General features: G+C 47.4%; 1 protein-coding gene across 1 annotated transcript in view; it reads left to right on the top strand.

Annotated features, from left to right (window-relative positions):
- Positions 1-15,906, top strand: part of LOC119456938 (thrombospondin type-1 domain-containing protein 7A-like) — a 197,922-nt gene that overhangs the window by 8,635 nt on the left and 173,381 nt on the right. Inside the window, exons 3-7 of the mRNA XM_037718757.2 lie at positions 14-178; positions 3,051-3,256; positions 4,707-4,902; positions 8,193-8,385; positions 8,559-8,671. Of these exons, the coding sequence (XP_037574685.1) occupies positions 14-178; positions 3,051-3,256; positions 4,707-4,902; positions 8,193-8,385; positions 8,559-8,671 (873 nt within the window). The remainder of the gene's footprint in view (positions 1-13; positions 179-3,050; positions 3,257-4,706; positions 4,903-8,192; positions 8,386-8,558; positions 8,672-15,906) is intronic.

Here is a 15,906-nt window from a genome sequence, read left to right as displayed (position 1 = left end):
TCTGATCACACAGACTGGACACCAGTGTCAAGTCAGCTGTGCTCCCCGCAACCCAGACCGCCAGTGCAAGAAGAGTGTCGAGTGCCGTGCCCTATAGACTGCCAAGTGTCCCATTGGTCACCCTGGGGCCAATGCCTGCCCCTCATTCGCGGATCACCGTTTCCTGCCCCGGAAGAAGGTCTGTAAAGCTGCCATCAGGACACGGGAACACATTTCACGCCAGACACGCCTGTTGTTAAGTTGGGTGAAGTGATGTGTTTTATATGGTCTAAATATTATGGTCCGCGACTTAGTGCAAGTAAAAAAAAAATTGCGTAGTTTGCAATGAAGGCGCAATGCTAAAGAGACAGCGGAGGTGATGGGCACCTAGCTAGTCCTGGCTTTTGGGCTAGGCTAAGCACAACCAAGTCATCCCCAGCATTTTCCGGAATTTATCGCGAAGCGCGGCCTCTTCTTCGGGAGTACGAACTATCTTTGGGCGTCCCATGGCTTCTACTGATCGAGCGCCGCCGCGCGCACCCTTACATAGCTGTTGCCTCAAGGTCAGTGCATGCGCAGATCCAATTGTTATCACGGCGCATGCGCAGATCTCAGCTAGGCGGCGGAAACCGGTTGCGCGCAGTGTCTCCGAGCTGCTGCCGACGCCGCCCGCGTTTTCCCGGCGTGAACGCGCGAAACGCGCTCCTTGTCGGCGCATGAGCAGTACACAGGCGGTAGGTTGTGCTAGGTGTTCTAGCAGCTGCGGCGTCGCTTGTTGCCATGGCTACAGCGCGGCTGGCTTTCTATGAAACACCATAATTTTTACAGCTAGCTAAAATTCATTGACATATAAGCTAAAGTTGCTGGTAGTTGATTCCTCAAAGACCCGCATGCTTGTTTATTTTAAATTGTACCTCAAAACGTACTCTCTAGGAAGCTTCTGGTGCCTTGTAGTAATTCTGATGTTGTCGTGTTCACGCTCTAACAGCATAATTTCACTCTTTCCGCCACGAGTTGAAGGTGTCTACAATAACCCTGGTATCACTTCCGGTTTCACTCCCAATAACCCGGTATCACTCCCATCGAGCTCCCATACTCGGCAACGTGCGATAATCTTTCTTAGTTGAAACGTGATGTTATCTATTTCTCTAAATCAAAAGCGCTCGCTCTGTCAAAAATCTTGCTTCCTGCATTACGCTTTTAATATTCTGTAGAAGCGCTTTCTTAATGACGCGTGACCAGGAATATACGAAGATAATGTGTAAATAGTGGATCGGTGTCACGAACAGCATTCGAGCCTGTACGACCGGTAACCGAGGGACTCATTTTTGCTACCACGGAGTTCCGCCTTGTTTGGATGGTAAGAGTTCTGCGAATGATATTTTTTACATTGATAGCTGATACGAATCTCACTGGTCTAGTCGTTTTGATGTGTGCCGCTGCCGCAACTCCGCCGGCCGTACTGTAAAGAAAAATATTCCGCCTTATGAGCGTGATTGCACTAGTAGCTGCTATGGTTGGCAGACGCCTCGCTCTGCAGCATAGCTATAAACTAGAACCAAGGTAAAAGGACTCAAACAAAGTAAAGAGTAAGAAGCGAAGGTCAGGATAAGAAAGAGAAGGAGCCATAAAACATGTCCCCCATTTCTCGACCGCCGTGGAGCGTCATATCCACAAGGACGACAAGGACTATAATCAATATTGAATATTATTTTCTTTTTCTCGAAAGCGTACTGATGGAGCGCATCTGCAAATATTCGCTTCAACCGATACCAGACGAAACGGCGCAAGACTTCTTGCGTATAATATTGCGCGAGCTATCGCATCACTGATTCGCAATGTCGGTGAAAGTGGAAATTCTTTATTTCTGTGGTTCGTGCTCTTGCTGTTCGTTTCTGTTTCCACGATGTCCCAACATTGAGTTGAAAGTAAACTAAGGCAAGACACGAATATATCTGCGCACCAATGACGGTGCGCTTTAGGCACAGATTTGTCAACAATCAGAAGAGCGATGCAAGTTTGCAGAGAACTGCCACAGCAATACAAAAGCAGCCACTTTAGGCTATAACTAAGCTGATTATCGTGCCCCCATGCGACTTAATTCTGCGAGGACGAGCAAGAGGCAAGGCACATGAATTATCTCATTTAAATCCTCAACACTTCAATTTCATTGATTATGAGAACAAGTGAACGCCAAGCCAGAATATAACAGTACTTCGTACTTTGTGCCGCTGTCCATCTTTTTAGATGCGAGAGCATCTTATGCTCGGGGCATTGTCCGTTCTGCGGCGTCCGCACCCATAATGCGCATGCGCAACTCTCCCTCATTCTCCTCTCCTACGCAGGTGTGCGCTCACCTCTCCGCCACAGGTGCGGCGCAGCAAATCACTCTGCATATAACTCTCTCACTCTTTCCCTCTCTCTCTAAGGGTAAGCCGGTAGGCGGCGCAAGTGTCGCGGCGCAGTGTAAAGCGCGCGTTCGCTGTGCTTCCGTCATTCTCTCTCTGTGCAACGATGTGCGAAACGCCATGAAGAGCGTCAACGTCGGCGCTAGTTGCAGCGGCGGCGCCACCACCGCGGAGCAGAGGAAGGCTCGGGAAGCCGAACGTAAACGTCAGCGTCGGCAAGCGGACCCCGAACTTCGGGCCAGGGATACTCTCTGCAGCAAGACCCATTGACGCTACACTTCACCGACCTCAAAGCCATCGTATTCAAGATACCGCGCGCACCGACGCTAGGAATCACGTACGATCTCTAAATAAAGACGCAACAACCCCGTACAAACGTCTCCTCTCTTCTCAATACATTCTCTCACTCTAACTTTCATTGGGTTGTGTTGCCAAGTGAAACGAAACGGAAACTCGATGCGCACCCCCCGCGATGCTTTCGCATCCCACCATGGTTGCCCGTAGGGTGAGATGATGTGATTTTTCTTTCTTTTTTTAACAATGAATTATCAAATCAGTATCACCTGTATTACAGGTAGGTTGCATGAAAAAGCGACATCTTTGGCTTTCTTTTGTACAGAGGGGTGTACAGTCAATGAGTTTTCTTCGCGGTCCTCGATGCAGGTTACCGAGTCCGTACACGCACAGTGCTCACGGCGCCCTCGCGCGGAGGTCGCGATTGCCCGCATCTGAAGGAGGTCGAGAGCTGCGATCGCGCTGTGCTGTCTCACTGGGAGCCCCAGCCCTGGGGGCCCTGCAAGCCTCTTTCCGGTGGAAACTGCGGTGACGGCATTCAGATGCGTGACGCAAGTTGCGTTTTCTTCGACGGGGTAGGACACCTTTTTTGTTGACTCTACCTTGATCAACAGTGTCCCGACCGTGGAACAATAGAGTCCTTCTTATAACGAACGTGTAATAATTATGCACGCAGTAGAACTCGCTAAGCTTTGGTTCAGTTTGAACTACTGAGCAAACACTACAGAAGCTTCAGTCAGATGGAGGATTGAAGCGATTAACAGTGGTCAAAACAGGAATGTCGATGGAGTCAGCTTTCCGAAAAGGAGTCTTGTCGAAACGTTGGTTTAAGGGACGTTCCTTGTTAGACCACTGTTAATCACTTTAATTACTATGGCTTCATTAGCGGGCAAATCGGAGACTGGTAGAGAGATAGCAGAGATAGTGAAGAAGGACAGGAGGTTAACGAGAGGAAATATGCGCGGCTACCGTAGAATCATGGAAAGAGCTTAAGAAATAAAAGAGAAGAGAAATGAAGATGGAAAAAAAAAGGATGTTGAAGTGCATGCAGTGAGGGGCTGTCAAGTGTAATCAATTCTGTTAACACGTCATAATGCTGATCAAGAAGTTTCCAAAGTGACTTTTCCCCGTTACATTTGATAACTAACTTATCCCAGCGAATACTTCATTCTTGACAAGGATACAGGACGCCTAACTTGTCACAAATATACTTTTCAATGCAATTCAAAATATACATGACTGCACACAGTGCATATGTATATCTTTCCCTAACAGGCCAAGGCTTAGAAATATGCAGTTTTTTTTAAGTTTGCTTGAGCAATCACTTTAATCAATAACAACTCCTTATATCGATAAGCAGATGGGCTTTTTCGTAGTAAGAGTGCTATGACAGCTGTGCTCTGAGCTTCGTTTCAACATTTAACTGTGTGCACGACTATACAACTTGTAGCTTAACGTTCGGGGATGAGGATATGTTCTGTGTAAAAGATGCAAGAGGCTACTTTGTGCCTAAATTGATTACGGTTGTCAGCAATCAAAATGAACGACAATTGGCTAAGATCACTGTGGATTTCTAAAGCACATAGATCTTGCCCTTACTGCAGCAAAAATAGAAAAGAGTATGAAAGTAGGTCTACTAAGTTTAAAACTCAGCTACGATTCTCCAGTATTCCCGTTGTTTCCCCCTTTTCTTCCTGTTTGTTCACATGTGCGGTTTACTGTTCTCAGCGCTCCCTCTATAAGTAACCTTTGTGGGAAAGAGATGCCTCATAGAAATGTTAGGCTCTGAACAATGCTAACCACGGCAATTTAATTAGCACGGCAGGTAACCCTACATGCAGGATGAAAAGAAAAGGGGAAAAAAAGAAGCATACTGTAAGTCACTGAACACGTTGCAAAGTGCGCTGGCAGAAAAGACAAGTAAGACATAAAAGGAAACTGATTGCATCTAGCGATTACTTTGCAGTCACCTTCATTTCGCAAGCTGTATGTTTACTCCCCGTCCTCTCTGTTTCCGCGAGGCAGACAGTGGTCGACGACGCGCACTGCATCATCTACGAGTCACCGATAATGAAGGAACGCGAGTGCACCGTCCCGTGTGCCGACGACTGTGTGCTGTCCGACTGGTCGCCCTGGTCCCCCTGCTCCTCGCCGTGTGCCGAGCGGATGGACTACGGCATCCAGTCGCGAAACCGGTCGATACTCGGACATGCTGGAAAAGGTAGGTCCCTCTACATCATGTGCTTCAGCGATCAACCTTGTGGCGGGCACTTTAATGGAACAGTAAAGAGAAACACTAAATTCGTTTGGTGTGACAAAGTAATCTTTCGCAACTTCATTTTTGTGAACTTGGCGGTACTAGGTTGGTTATTTGAAGAGAAAATGAAGGTCAAAGTTCCGCTTTTCAAATTTCGAGCCAAACCGCACCGCCAGTACATAACTGTGTCGTCGTGGAGTACAAGTATTTTTCCCAGTTATGTCATTGTGGCTTTATAAATGTTACTAAATCTTGCTAAGGTTGATTCTTTGGCTCTTCTAAAATACAATGTATGCCGTCATTGCCGATAAACGGTTAATTAGGCCCTATAGTAGACGTCACGGTGTGCAGGTGCGGGAAATTAAAAAAAAAACACCGCATATCCACGAAATGAATGATGATGAGTGGGCGAATCACCGGGAGATGATCATTCGGGTAACCGTGAATCTCCCGACGCCGGCAGCGAGAGTGCGGCAAGCAACGGCAAAACGCCGGAAGCGTTCTCTACCTGAGGTTGGTGGCGCCGCTGCTCGGTTCAAGCGCGACGCCGGCAAGCGGACCCAGAGGTGGCGAGAGCGCGGGAAGCGGCGGCAGAACGCCGGAAGCGTTCTCTACCAGTGAGGTTGGTGATGCCGATGCTTGGTTCAAGCGCGAGCTCTCAGCTCCGGGTCCGCTTGCCGGCGTTGCCGTACTGCTACAGCTTTGCGAGCCCTCAGCTCCGGGTCCGCATGCCGGCGTCGCCGTGCTGCAGCAGCTTTGCGAGCCCTCGACTCCGCTTGCAGTTGAGCCGCCACTCTCGCCTTTTCATCCATAGCGGGCGCGCCGTTATCAGAAGCGACCGTTGTCATCCATGGCTGAAGAGAGAAAGATAGCGCGCGTCGGCAATGAACGCCCTTGTGCACCGCAAACCAGAGCTACTCCCTTGGACTCCATGCAAACCAAAGCTACGGACGACGACGACGATGACGACGAGAGGGGGACAAGGCTGGGCCCTAAGGTGCTTCGCCCCTAAAAAACAATTAGGGGGTTTTATGTGCCAAAACCATGATATGATTATAAGGCACACCGCAGTGGGGGATGACAGATAAATTCTGACCACCTGGGGCTTTTTTAACGTGCTGGCAATGAATGGTCCACAGGCGTTTTTACATTTCACCCCCATCGAATTGTGGCCACTGTGTCCGGCATTCAACCCTGCACCCTTGGGCTTGGCAGCACAGCGTCACACGACGACATCGACACACGTCTTGCGTTCTTGCATCTTTCTGGCTTACCAAGCCTAATCTCACAGTAAGAATGATTTTTTGGTATTATTCAAGAGTAGTGTGCTCATTAGTGTCCATTTAATTTACGATGGAAAGAATTAGAAGCACTTTCATGTAACAATGGTAATCTGTATCTACACAGTGTTATAGGCCAACCTCTGCCTTTCTGTGAGTAAATCTCTCTCTCTCTCTCTCTCTCTCTATCTCCCTTTCTAGAAAGGAAATGAAACTAGCGTGCTCTCGCAACAGTGCAGATGAATCAACCACCACAACTGCCGCCACGATCGATGCCGCGATATAAAGTGGTCGTGACTTTTTTTTTGTGTGTGTGTGTGTGTTTGTGTGTGCGTGTGTGTGCGGGGGGGGGGGGGTACTTTCTATCGATAATCTTCAACTCTAGCACGCATTTCAGAAAACGCCAGACAAATACCTGAGCCCCTAGTCTCTTCATATAACAGTCATGTAGTCACAAAATGTAACTATGCAGTCGGCAAGACGAATAATGATACCATGAATTTCCATTGTTCGCTATTTAAACGCCCGAAGATCCTAAAAGAGCTAAACATCGGGCATCCTGGTGGAGCCCCCATTCCGATATTCAAAGAAAGACCGCGGGAACACGAGAAGAGGGGTTCGCGATGTTCGCGCTCTCTGTCGGCTGGCGGCGGGATTTTGCGGATCGATGGCTTTCTCTAGTGCCAAGAGATGGCAGCACTACACATGTATCGCAACGGTGGAATGCTTTTTCATCTGGGTGCCTTCGGTAATGTGAGAAGCGAAATTGATGGGTGTTGACGCGTCATCTCAATTTGGGCCTTCTATTGTTAACATGTCAAAACTTTTTATGAACCTAATTACCTTTCACGTTGAACGCAGTTGTTAATATAAATGACCGACCTTTTCATTTATGCTATACCTGGCTTTAAACTCGACATACTTTCTGGTTGTACGGGTACGGGCACCCCCTCACTAATACTTTAGTCGTTATTTTCACCTTTAGAAGAGATCGAACTCATTATTCACGGAATCAGATAGCGAGCCCATATTCGCATCTCTGAAAGAGGTTTGAGTTTGATCAAACTTCCCAACCAAATGCAAATTACGTCGTTGCAATAAGTGCACAAATAAACCATGTTGTCTTGAAGGCGCTAAAAATAGCTGCTTTCAAAGGCAGCAACATTGGGTTATCGCTCGATTATCGATGCCTTCTCTTTCGCTATCTGTATAATTCTACGGGTAACACCCGTTTAGAGGGGGAAGGGCGATAGATATTCTTTTAGTAGACAAATTTAACCACGCTTCAGGAGCATCCGTCTGATATAATAAGGGACAACCTTTTTTACTTTCCCGGCGAGCAGTGTTTCCATATTGCGTGGAGTAAGCGTTCAAATTTGATGATTATTACTATCTCGAATTAAGCATTGCTGTATTGCTGCCAGCATTTACCCTGCCCGTTTCACACTAGCACACATTACAATGAGGCCTAGCAGGCCATTGGGCTCATGAAAGCCTGGCCAGTGGACGTGTGTAGTTCAGCATGTGGTAAAATCGAAAGGAGGACGCCAGTAACTTCATATTTTGAAACAAGAGCCATCTTTGGAGGCAGAATGTATCAGCTTGTCTGGGTACACAAGGTTGGAACAAGATATACGCACATGTGAGGGTCACGACGCACTTTCTGCAAGACTACCCATTCCTACAAAGGGAGTGTGATGCGATACGTGTGTGACCATGAAAAAGGAAACTGGCAGTTGGATCAGCTGTTGGTGGATCTATTCATATCATTTATGTGTATTCAGTAGACAATCGAATGTTGAGGGAAATTCCGGTGGCAAATTTGGCTATCATTACCAGTATGATCAAATGAATCAAATCAAGTCAGGCGAGCAAGCAATACAATAACGTGTCGCATCCCGGAGCACGTAAAATGCGCCAGCGTGGTGCTGCTGACATGTTAAGCCATCGTCGCACTCTGTGACGCGATTGCAGGCGGTGCCTCGTGCCCTGCCAAGTCGGACTTGCGGGAGGTGGACGACTGTAACATGGTGCGCTGCTTCGGCATGCACTGGAAGACCGGCCCCTGGAAAAAGTGCGTTGCGGAGAACGTCACCAGTGGCTGTGGCCGCGGAAGACAGAACCGCACCGTCAACTGCTTCTTCAAAGGAAACGTCTCTGACAAGAAGTGAGTCCTTGTACGCCCTTGGCAATCGACGATTCCGTGAAATAAGTGGCCATCAAAAGCCGCTGCCGTCATGCTTTTGTTCATCTGAGTATGAGAAGTGTGAACGACTTAACCGACGCTTGCTGGTGGGGCTTTTAATCTCCGTTTTCTCTCTTTCCTACGACTTATTTCAGGTGCGCTCCGCTTAAGAAGCCAGCCAATTCTCAGCCCTGCCACATACCCTGTCCAGTTGATTGTCAAGTGACCAATTTCTCTGACTGGAGACTATGCAAAGACTGTGGTGATGGTGAGCGACTGCTTTGTTATCTCGTATATGAGCGTCAGACCCTAGTTTTTTCCTGAGTACAACGTCGCTGTTTGCAGCCTAGACAGATTATCTCGGTATAGGCTGTGCCATCTAATCGGTATTCTGCTTGAGATGACAGATCATACTAATTGGGCATTAAGGTGCTATCGTGACCAATATTAAAGGGAACATAAAATCGAGTGTCAAATAGCCTCAAACTCCTCGTGCGATATGCGGCGACTACCGTCAAAAACAATATGGAAAAGGAGGAGCTAAACGTTAACCGGTGGAACTGTCATTCCACCAACGTTTAGAGACATGCAAGGAGCACCTCGTCGGCACCTGGCTGTGATAACGCCTTAAGATATAGGGAAGATTGACAATGCTTTTGAGTGTAGCAATAAATATCACCGCTGTGACTATGCCCACTGCCAATGGTAATTGGCATAGTCATGTCAATATGAACGTAGACGGAATGACAGTGAACGGCTTGTGAACGGAACAGTGAATGGAATGACAGTGAACGTAGACGAATGGCAGTGGGCATAGTCAGGTGAATATGAACGCAGACAGAAAAGAGGGCTGGTTGATGGGCCCTGTCGGCTGCCGACATGGGATGCTATGCAGGATGCCTTGAGTTTCTCGCTCGCCTGAGTTTTCTCGACCTCGACGGCAGTCGGTGAGAAAACGGAACGCGCAACGCGCGAAAGCAGCAGACAATAAAATGTCGAGATAAACCCACGTATGTCAACACGAGCGCACCATGCCCACGGCGCTTCCTCGTTTCAAACGCAGAAGACTGGGCAATATCACGCGCAAGCGCCGCTTATTGTTATCAACGCAACATCGCAATATCGCCATACCGTGACTGTCCCGCTATCTATCTACACACTCAGCGCAAGCCGCTTGCCACGCCTTCCTGGGTCGCGTCACGGGCGTGCATCCTCTTTCGAGCATTATCTATCAGCCGTCGAATGCGGACAGTGCAGGCGTGGCACAAACTCACGCCAAACTTTTCTTTCGAATACGTTAAAAGATATAACGTTTTCTATAACTTACTTGCACAGTGCACTGGGTGGAATGATAAACAAATGAAAGAAGGCACAGACGGTTTGACCACGTGACTGCTTTTAACAGCGAAGCTGTTTAAGCCAGCCGTAATTTGTGGTGCGTAGCAAGACACCTATACTCGCGGACAACTTTCTGTGGCAATGAAGGGAAAGCTACGGGCGCGTGGATGCTGCACATGTGTTAGCGCGCCAAGTAGTCAGGCAGCGTTTGACAGTGCTTTTGGTTGCTCGGAACGGACGCTGAATCGACGCAGCTTTCAGGTGCGACGGTTTCGCGTTTCCCCAGACGCGGAAGGTAAAAGCCGCAAAATAAGTAAACTTTTACGCTCAGTGGTGTCTTATTTAACTGTTGTTAATAAGCTGTATATGTTTTCTCTTCCCCAGCCTAAACCAACGTGGATTAAAACGAGGGACTCTTTTCAGAAGCGCTCTCGCTTCTGCGCGCTTTGCCTCTGTAGCTTTCCCTTCATTGCCACAGAAAGTTCTCCGCGAGTATACCAACAAAGAAAATAACCTTTCTTGCCGAGGCGAGCGTCGTAACCACTGGGCTATATAGATACGCTTGCAGAGCATGCATTTATGTGAACCATATGATTGCGTTCGAGCGTCGTCGTCTTCGTCCACAGCTGGCGCGTTCGTACGCTCGTGCTCTGTGAGGTGAAGAGAGCGAGAGAGAGAGCTATGAGAGCGAGAGAGAGACGCATTCACGAAGCGGATCTCCCACTTACCCCTCCCCGTTGGCGCTGAGCCGTGCTCCCTCAAGGGCTGCAGAAGATAGCGCCAACCTTTCCCTTTCCCTCAAGAACCACTTATCATCCTGGACCGTGGTGTCGGCATTGGAACGCGGTGTCGGTGTTGCAAGCTGCGCTTTGCAAAGCGCAGTGACGGCCGAGACGCGCGAACAGAAATTATCATCGTCATGAGTAATAAGATGAACACTTCGCGCGAACTTCCGGAAAATGCTGGGCTATGATCGCCCAGCTTAGCTGTTTCAAGCGTTGCGCGGCCGAGTGCAAGGTTTTTTTTTTTTTTCTTTTTTTTTTTTTTTTTTGAGGTTGCTGAAACTTTTGTATGACCACGATGACAGTCAGTGCACCCTCACCTCGTTATGGGAGACCTGTGCTGTGACCTCCACTGACCTCTGAATTCCGTGAACTGCGTTCTATGGTATGCTTTGTACGAGTTACATTCATTGTATTTGCGGGCAAGCTGTTTCTTATACAAATTCTATGTGTGTCAAAAATAAAATAAAGGATCAATGAAATATTCTACGACAAGGTGAAGTAGTAAACATAAACACAATAAAAGGGCGAGAAAAAATTTTAATTAATGATGCAGAATTATACATATCACTTACGAACATGCCATATAGTATATGCATATACTCGTATGATCGTTAGTAAATGCATAAGGCAACCAGGAAAAATGTTCATTGGAGCACCAAACAAGTGATATTTTTTTCGACGGCCCATAAGGTAACGCCCAGGTGATGATAACCCAAGAGGGAATCTGGATCGATAAGCCAATGAAACTAGAGGCGTGCCGAGGGCTCAATGTTATGTCTTGATATTGTCACGAGCGGCTATCATTAGTTCATTCATCCGAGGGCGTCGCCAGAGCTCGCGGTGATTCCGAACTTTGCCAAACTCGGGCCTTCATCCATAGCCCCCATGATAGCCCCCATATCCCCCATACGGTATAAGGAAAACCAGCGGGGGTGAACTTAACGCCTTTCTTCCCACTTTTTTTAGACGGCGTCTAGATGGGTTTGAGTCCAGCTGACACGCGCTCCTGCGGTCCCTTTCATGTTGCTCACGAGATACCGTAACACATTATCGAGAGCACTAAAAAGGCTCCAATGTATCGTGCTAATTGTATAAAGCTCTGCATGACAGCGGCACCCTAATTCCATTGTACTGAATACTGAGAAAATATTTGCGCAAAGAAGTACCAAATTAAGGCTTCTATGGTGGCATAGCGAAAAAAAAAGTTTCCTTTATAAAACATCAGTTTCTTTGATTGCTACTTACCCTGCGACATTACATACAGCCCCAGAATTCAATATAATGCAATAGCAACATGAAGTAGTGCAAATCGCCATCCCAGTTTCCTGAGCGCTTTTGTCACTGACAGATTGAATCTCTTACATAAGGTATTGTGGCGCTACGTGTCTCCAATTACAGCTGACAGTGTCTAGAGGATTCGAAATTAAAGTGTGGCGAACGTGATTGCTTGTATAAAGGCCATTTTATTTTTGTTATTTTTTTCGCTTACGTGCCTGCTGAACAGCGGCGATGAAGCCAGCTATTGCTTGACGCGTAATACACAAAAAACTTTGTTATGATGGTATAAAAGTCACTTCTCCTTATCATTGTTTTCCTGCAACGACAAACATACACACGAACCATTTTGTTACGTAGACAATTTCTGTGACAAGAGTGCCAGTTCTGCCTATACTACTAGAAAAGAAAGCTCCTAAATCCACCGACGGACAAATGTTCTTTTTCGGCTTCGCATCGAGGAGTTTACGAAACCACGCAGCAGGTGTTCCAGCACCTGCCTTATGAGCGCAGGCTTACGTGAGTAGAGGAGCGCGATATAATTTCAATCACTATTAAATATAACGTAGTTTCAAAATTGGTGCTAAATTACTTATTAACAAATGAGAAAATATAATACGCACAAGTATTATTAATTTTTTTTATTGCGTTCTAACTGCCCCTCGGCAAGGGCAAATCAAAACGCGCCAAGCGTATCAACGCGCTCGTTTGCCCACGAGGAGTTCATAACTTGAAGGACCACTCAGCGACGCTCAATTGGACATTAATGCTTTCGCATTCACAACTTATAAGTGCTTTGATGCCCTCGGAGTTTTAAAATAAAATATCGGTATGGTCTAAAAAAAAGCACCTGTATATTATGCATTGCATAGGGCTTTCGTGAAGTTATATAGTCGTGAGCGTGGAAGCTGCGCCATTAAACAGAAGAATGTCCAACGAATAAACAAGGAGACGTCGACGGGTGTGACGCACTGTCGCTTCTCCCTTTTCCCTTGGACGCCACTTCTACGGTGAAAGTGCGTGGAAGCGGGAACACGAGCATGGCCTTGTCACTCGACCTTTTCGTCTTTACCCTTTGCTGAAGTCGCGCTCAGTGTCCTCGCTTTTCTCCCTCTATGACAATCTTCCTGATCGTCGACTTCTTTTATGTGTCAAGTCCTCGAAAACATGAACTGCCGCTGTACAAATGTCACCGCTAATACTTTATACAACGTCGTGAAGAGTCAATAGCTTCCTGCTCATGTCACGTTCTTTCGTAGTACCGTTTTGTGAAGCCTCTATTTACTTTTTCGTTGACGTCTTGTAACGGCATAGGGTCGGCGAGCACTCAACGTCAATGGGCTTCTTCGATTTTCGGAGTTCTCGCAGCCCGCTGGCAACCAGAAGGCAGCCAGCTAGTTCAGGTTCTGATAGGAAGTCACGTGGGCTGGCATCCCAAGACAACCCGGAGCTGCCCGAAGTTTGCAAAATCGAACGCCGGGACAGCGCTGACCGCGGGAGAAATGTAAACATGCTACCAGCATGGTAGCGACTGGCGTGGGCGGCGCGCGCGCGGCGTAGTCCGCCCATTTCTGCGTTGCCACCTTGGAAATATATAGTTGCATTCAGGAATACGATCGCTTTTGCGACATCTTGCGCGACTGGTCACAGGACGCCCACTGTGCAGCTCACTTTGCACAGCGCAACAAACGGCGTGCGACGCGTCCGATTCCAAGACGCAAAATCGCTCCTAAGTGATCGCTAAAGCGATCGCTCGAGGATGCCTGCTCGTATAGCGATCACGTCGGCTAACGGCGACATTTGACATCATTTGACAAGACACGAAAAACAGGATATCGGGTACGTCTTATATGCATAAAATTTCGTACATGCTTGAATTCGATTTCAGAAAGTTTGTTCCGGCTGATAGTGCTCCTCTTAATTCTGCTCCTGTGCTGAAGGAGCTGGGGCTGCGGCTGGCGCGTGAAACTTCACGTCGCCTGTAACCCGCGAAAAGCTTCACACGAAAAATAGTATTGGTCGATGAGAAGAGCAATAATAAAGCTAATGTACGTGTGGTCATTACTCATATCAACCAGTGCATTCCTTTAACGTCAACGACCTATATATAGTTAGAACGCATCGGTTTCGAGCTGCCACCCAAGATACGACGGAGAGACGGAGCGAACACGGGTTAGCTGCGATGCCTACGCTAACTGCAGAAAAAAGACACATCGCCGCATATGCGCAAGCAATGTGAAAACGGATACCACCAGAAAAAGACATGAACCGAAAAGCCACCGCAATGTGCGGGAATGAGCGTCTACAACTTCGACAACTTGCGCGGAACACGATGAAGATATCATGTAAGCATGATCGAGAGCGCAGCGCGGTGTTCACGGCCGAGAAGAAGCATTCGCGGGACACAAACAAAAGAAATCTTCAAATGGTTCGCCGCCGCTCGTATGGCACCACCTGGCAAGGCGGAACTGTGCGTTAGAATCCTAGTAAGATAACGCTAGAACTAATGTAATCAGCGATCCACGCACCGCGCCGACATCGGGAATCGCTCCGACAAGTGGGCGAGCGCCTTCCGAGACCAAGTCCAAAAGCACGCCAGCCGGGGCGGCGCGCGCTAGCGTTCAACGCAAGCCAGTTGGCTGAGCGAGGTAAAAGTCCTCAAGCGCCTGCGTTGCAATCCGTCAAGTCCCCACAAATATGGCGGCGAGCGCTCATCGCCTCCTTTTGTGGCAGCCCGCGGGTAGCCAGAAGTGGAAAATCGAAGAAGCCCAGTGTTCGTTGGTGGCGAGGACTTTCCGTTGGGGCCGTAATGGTCGCCGGCTTGCTGGTAAGCTTATCTTCATTCACTTCGTTCTCGTCTGAGACGATAAGGTTACGCATTCAATTGCTGTTAGCACTCGTACGTCTGACGATGACGAAGGCCACGTTTCGTCACAAATACTTGCTACGACTGAGAACTCAAACCTTTACAAAGGCAACCATCACTCGAAGCTTTAAAATGGCGCTATTAGTAACACGTAGTCCGTTGAATCAGAATCACGATGCCCACGCGACTGCGTCAAAGTGTAAGTTATTGCCAGACGGTTTAATTTCTGAAAGATGCAAGAGCTTGCACATTCAATGTGCCATTGCTAATTTTAAATAAAGTAAAATGGCAAGGAAAGCAACTTCCTTCAGGATAGGATAGGAATAAACTTTATTTGTCCAACGGTTATGGCTGTTGGTGCATGGGTTACGGGTTACGGTTTAGTGCACGCAGCCAGTTCTCTCAAGGTCAAGTGATTGTTCTCTTTGCAAGCAAATCAAGGAAAGATGATTTCGGGTGGATCCCATGATTGTGCCTATGGCGGTGTACTCGCGAGTATACAGCTTGCAGCCTTCACTGCACAGCTCTTAATTTCGTACTGCTCGCTCAGTTCAAAATGTTATCAAGCAGAAATTTTAGCGAAGCCTAACCTACAATTTCAAACAGTGCTCACTACATGTAAAGAGACAGTACTATCGGCGTGACGCTATCCTTAATAGAGCTTTAACTTTGTTTTCGCTTCCGATGGCAAGTTTTCTTTTTTCACACGACCGTGAAGACGTTGTCTGAAGCTTCTTGTGTGTCATATGTGGCTCGGATATGTGAAATCACAAAATTTACTAGGATTATTGCTGTATGGCTAAATTATAATTATTACAATATTTATAATAATAATAATAATAATAATAATAATAATAATAATAATAATAATAATAATAATAATAATAATAATAATAAAAACTGTCAGCCCTTCCGCTGGGGTGGAGATGGAACACCAGCGAAGCTGTACTATGGTGCGAATTATGTATTTCCAATTACTATTAGGATGTAATGGTGTAATTGGTTATTTGAACTATTAAAGAATGAGAAATATATATGATCCGGTGGTTTTCACTTATTTTGTGACCACAGGGACCACGGCCGCTACAGTACACCTCCATAGGGTGTACGGGAAAGGTTGGCACGTTCTTGATAAACACGTCACCAACGCCGCGCGCATTCCGTGCGAACGGGGGCAAAACGCCACCGCCGTCGACAGCAGTTGTGCGCGTTGTTTGTGTGACCGCACACAACCGCTGT

The sequence above is a fragment of the Dermacentor silvarum genome, chromosome 6 (assembly GCF_013339745.2).
Source record: "Dermacentor silvarum isolate Dsil-2018 chromosome 6, BIME_Dsil_1.4, whole genome shotgun sequence".
Lineage (NCBI taxonomy): Eukaryota > Metazoa > Arthropoda > Arachnida > Ixodida > Ixodidae > Dermacentor > Dermacentor silvarum.
This window is presented reverse-complemented; position numbering and strand designations above follow the sequence as displayed.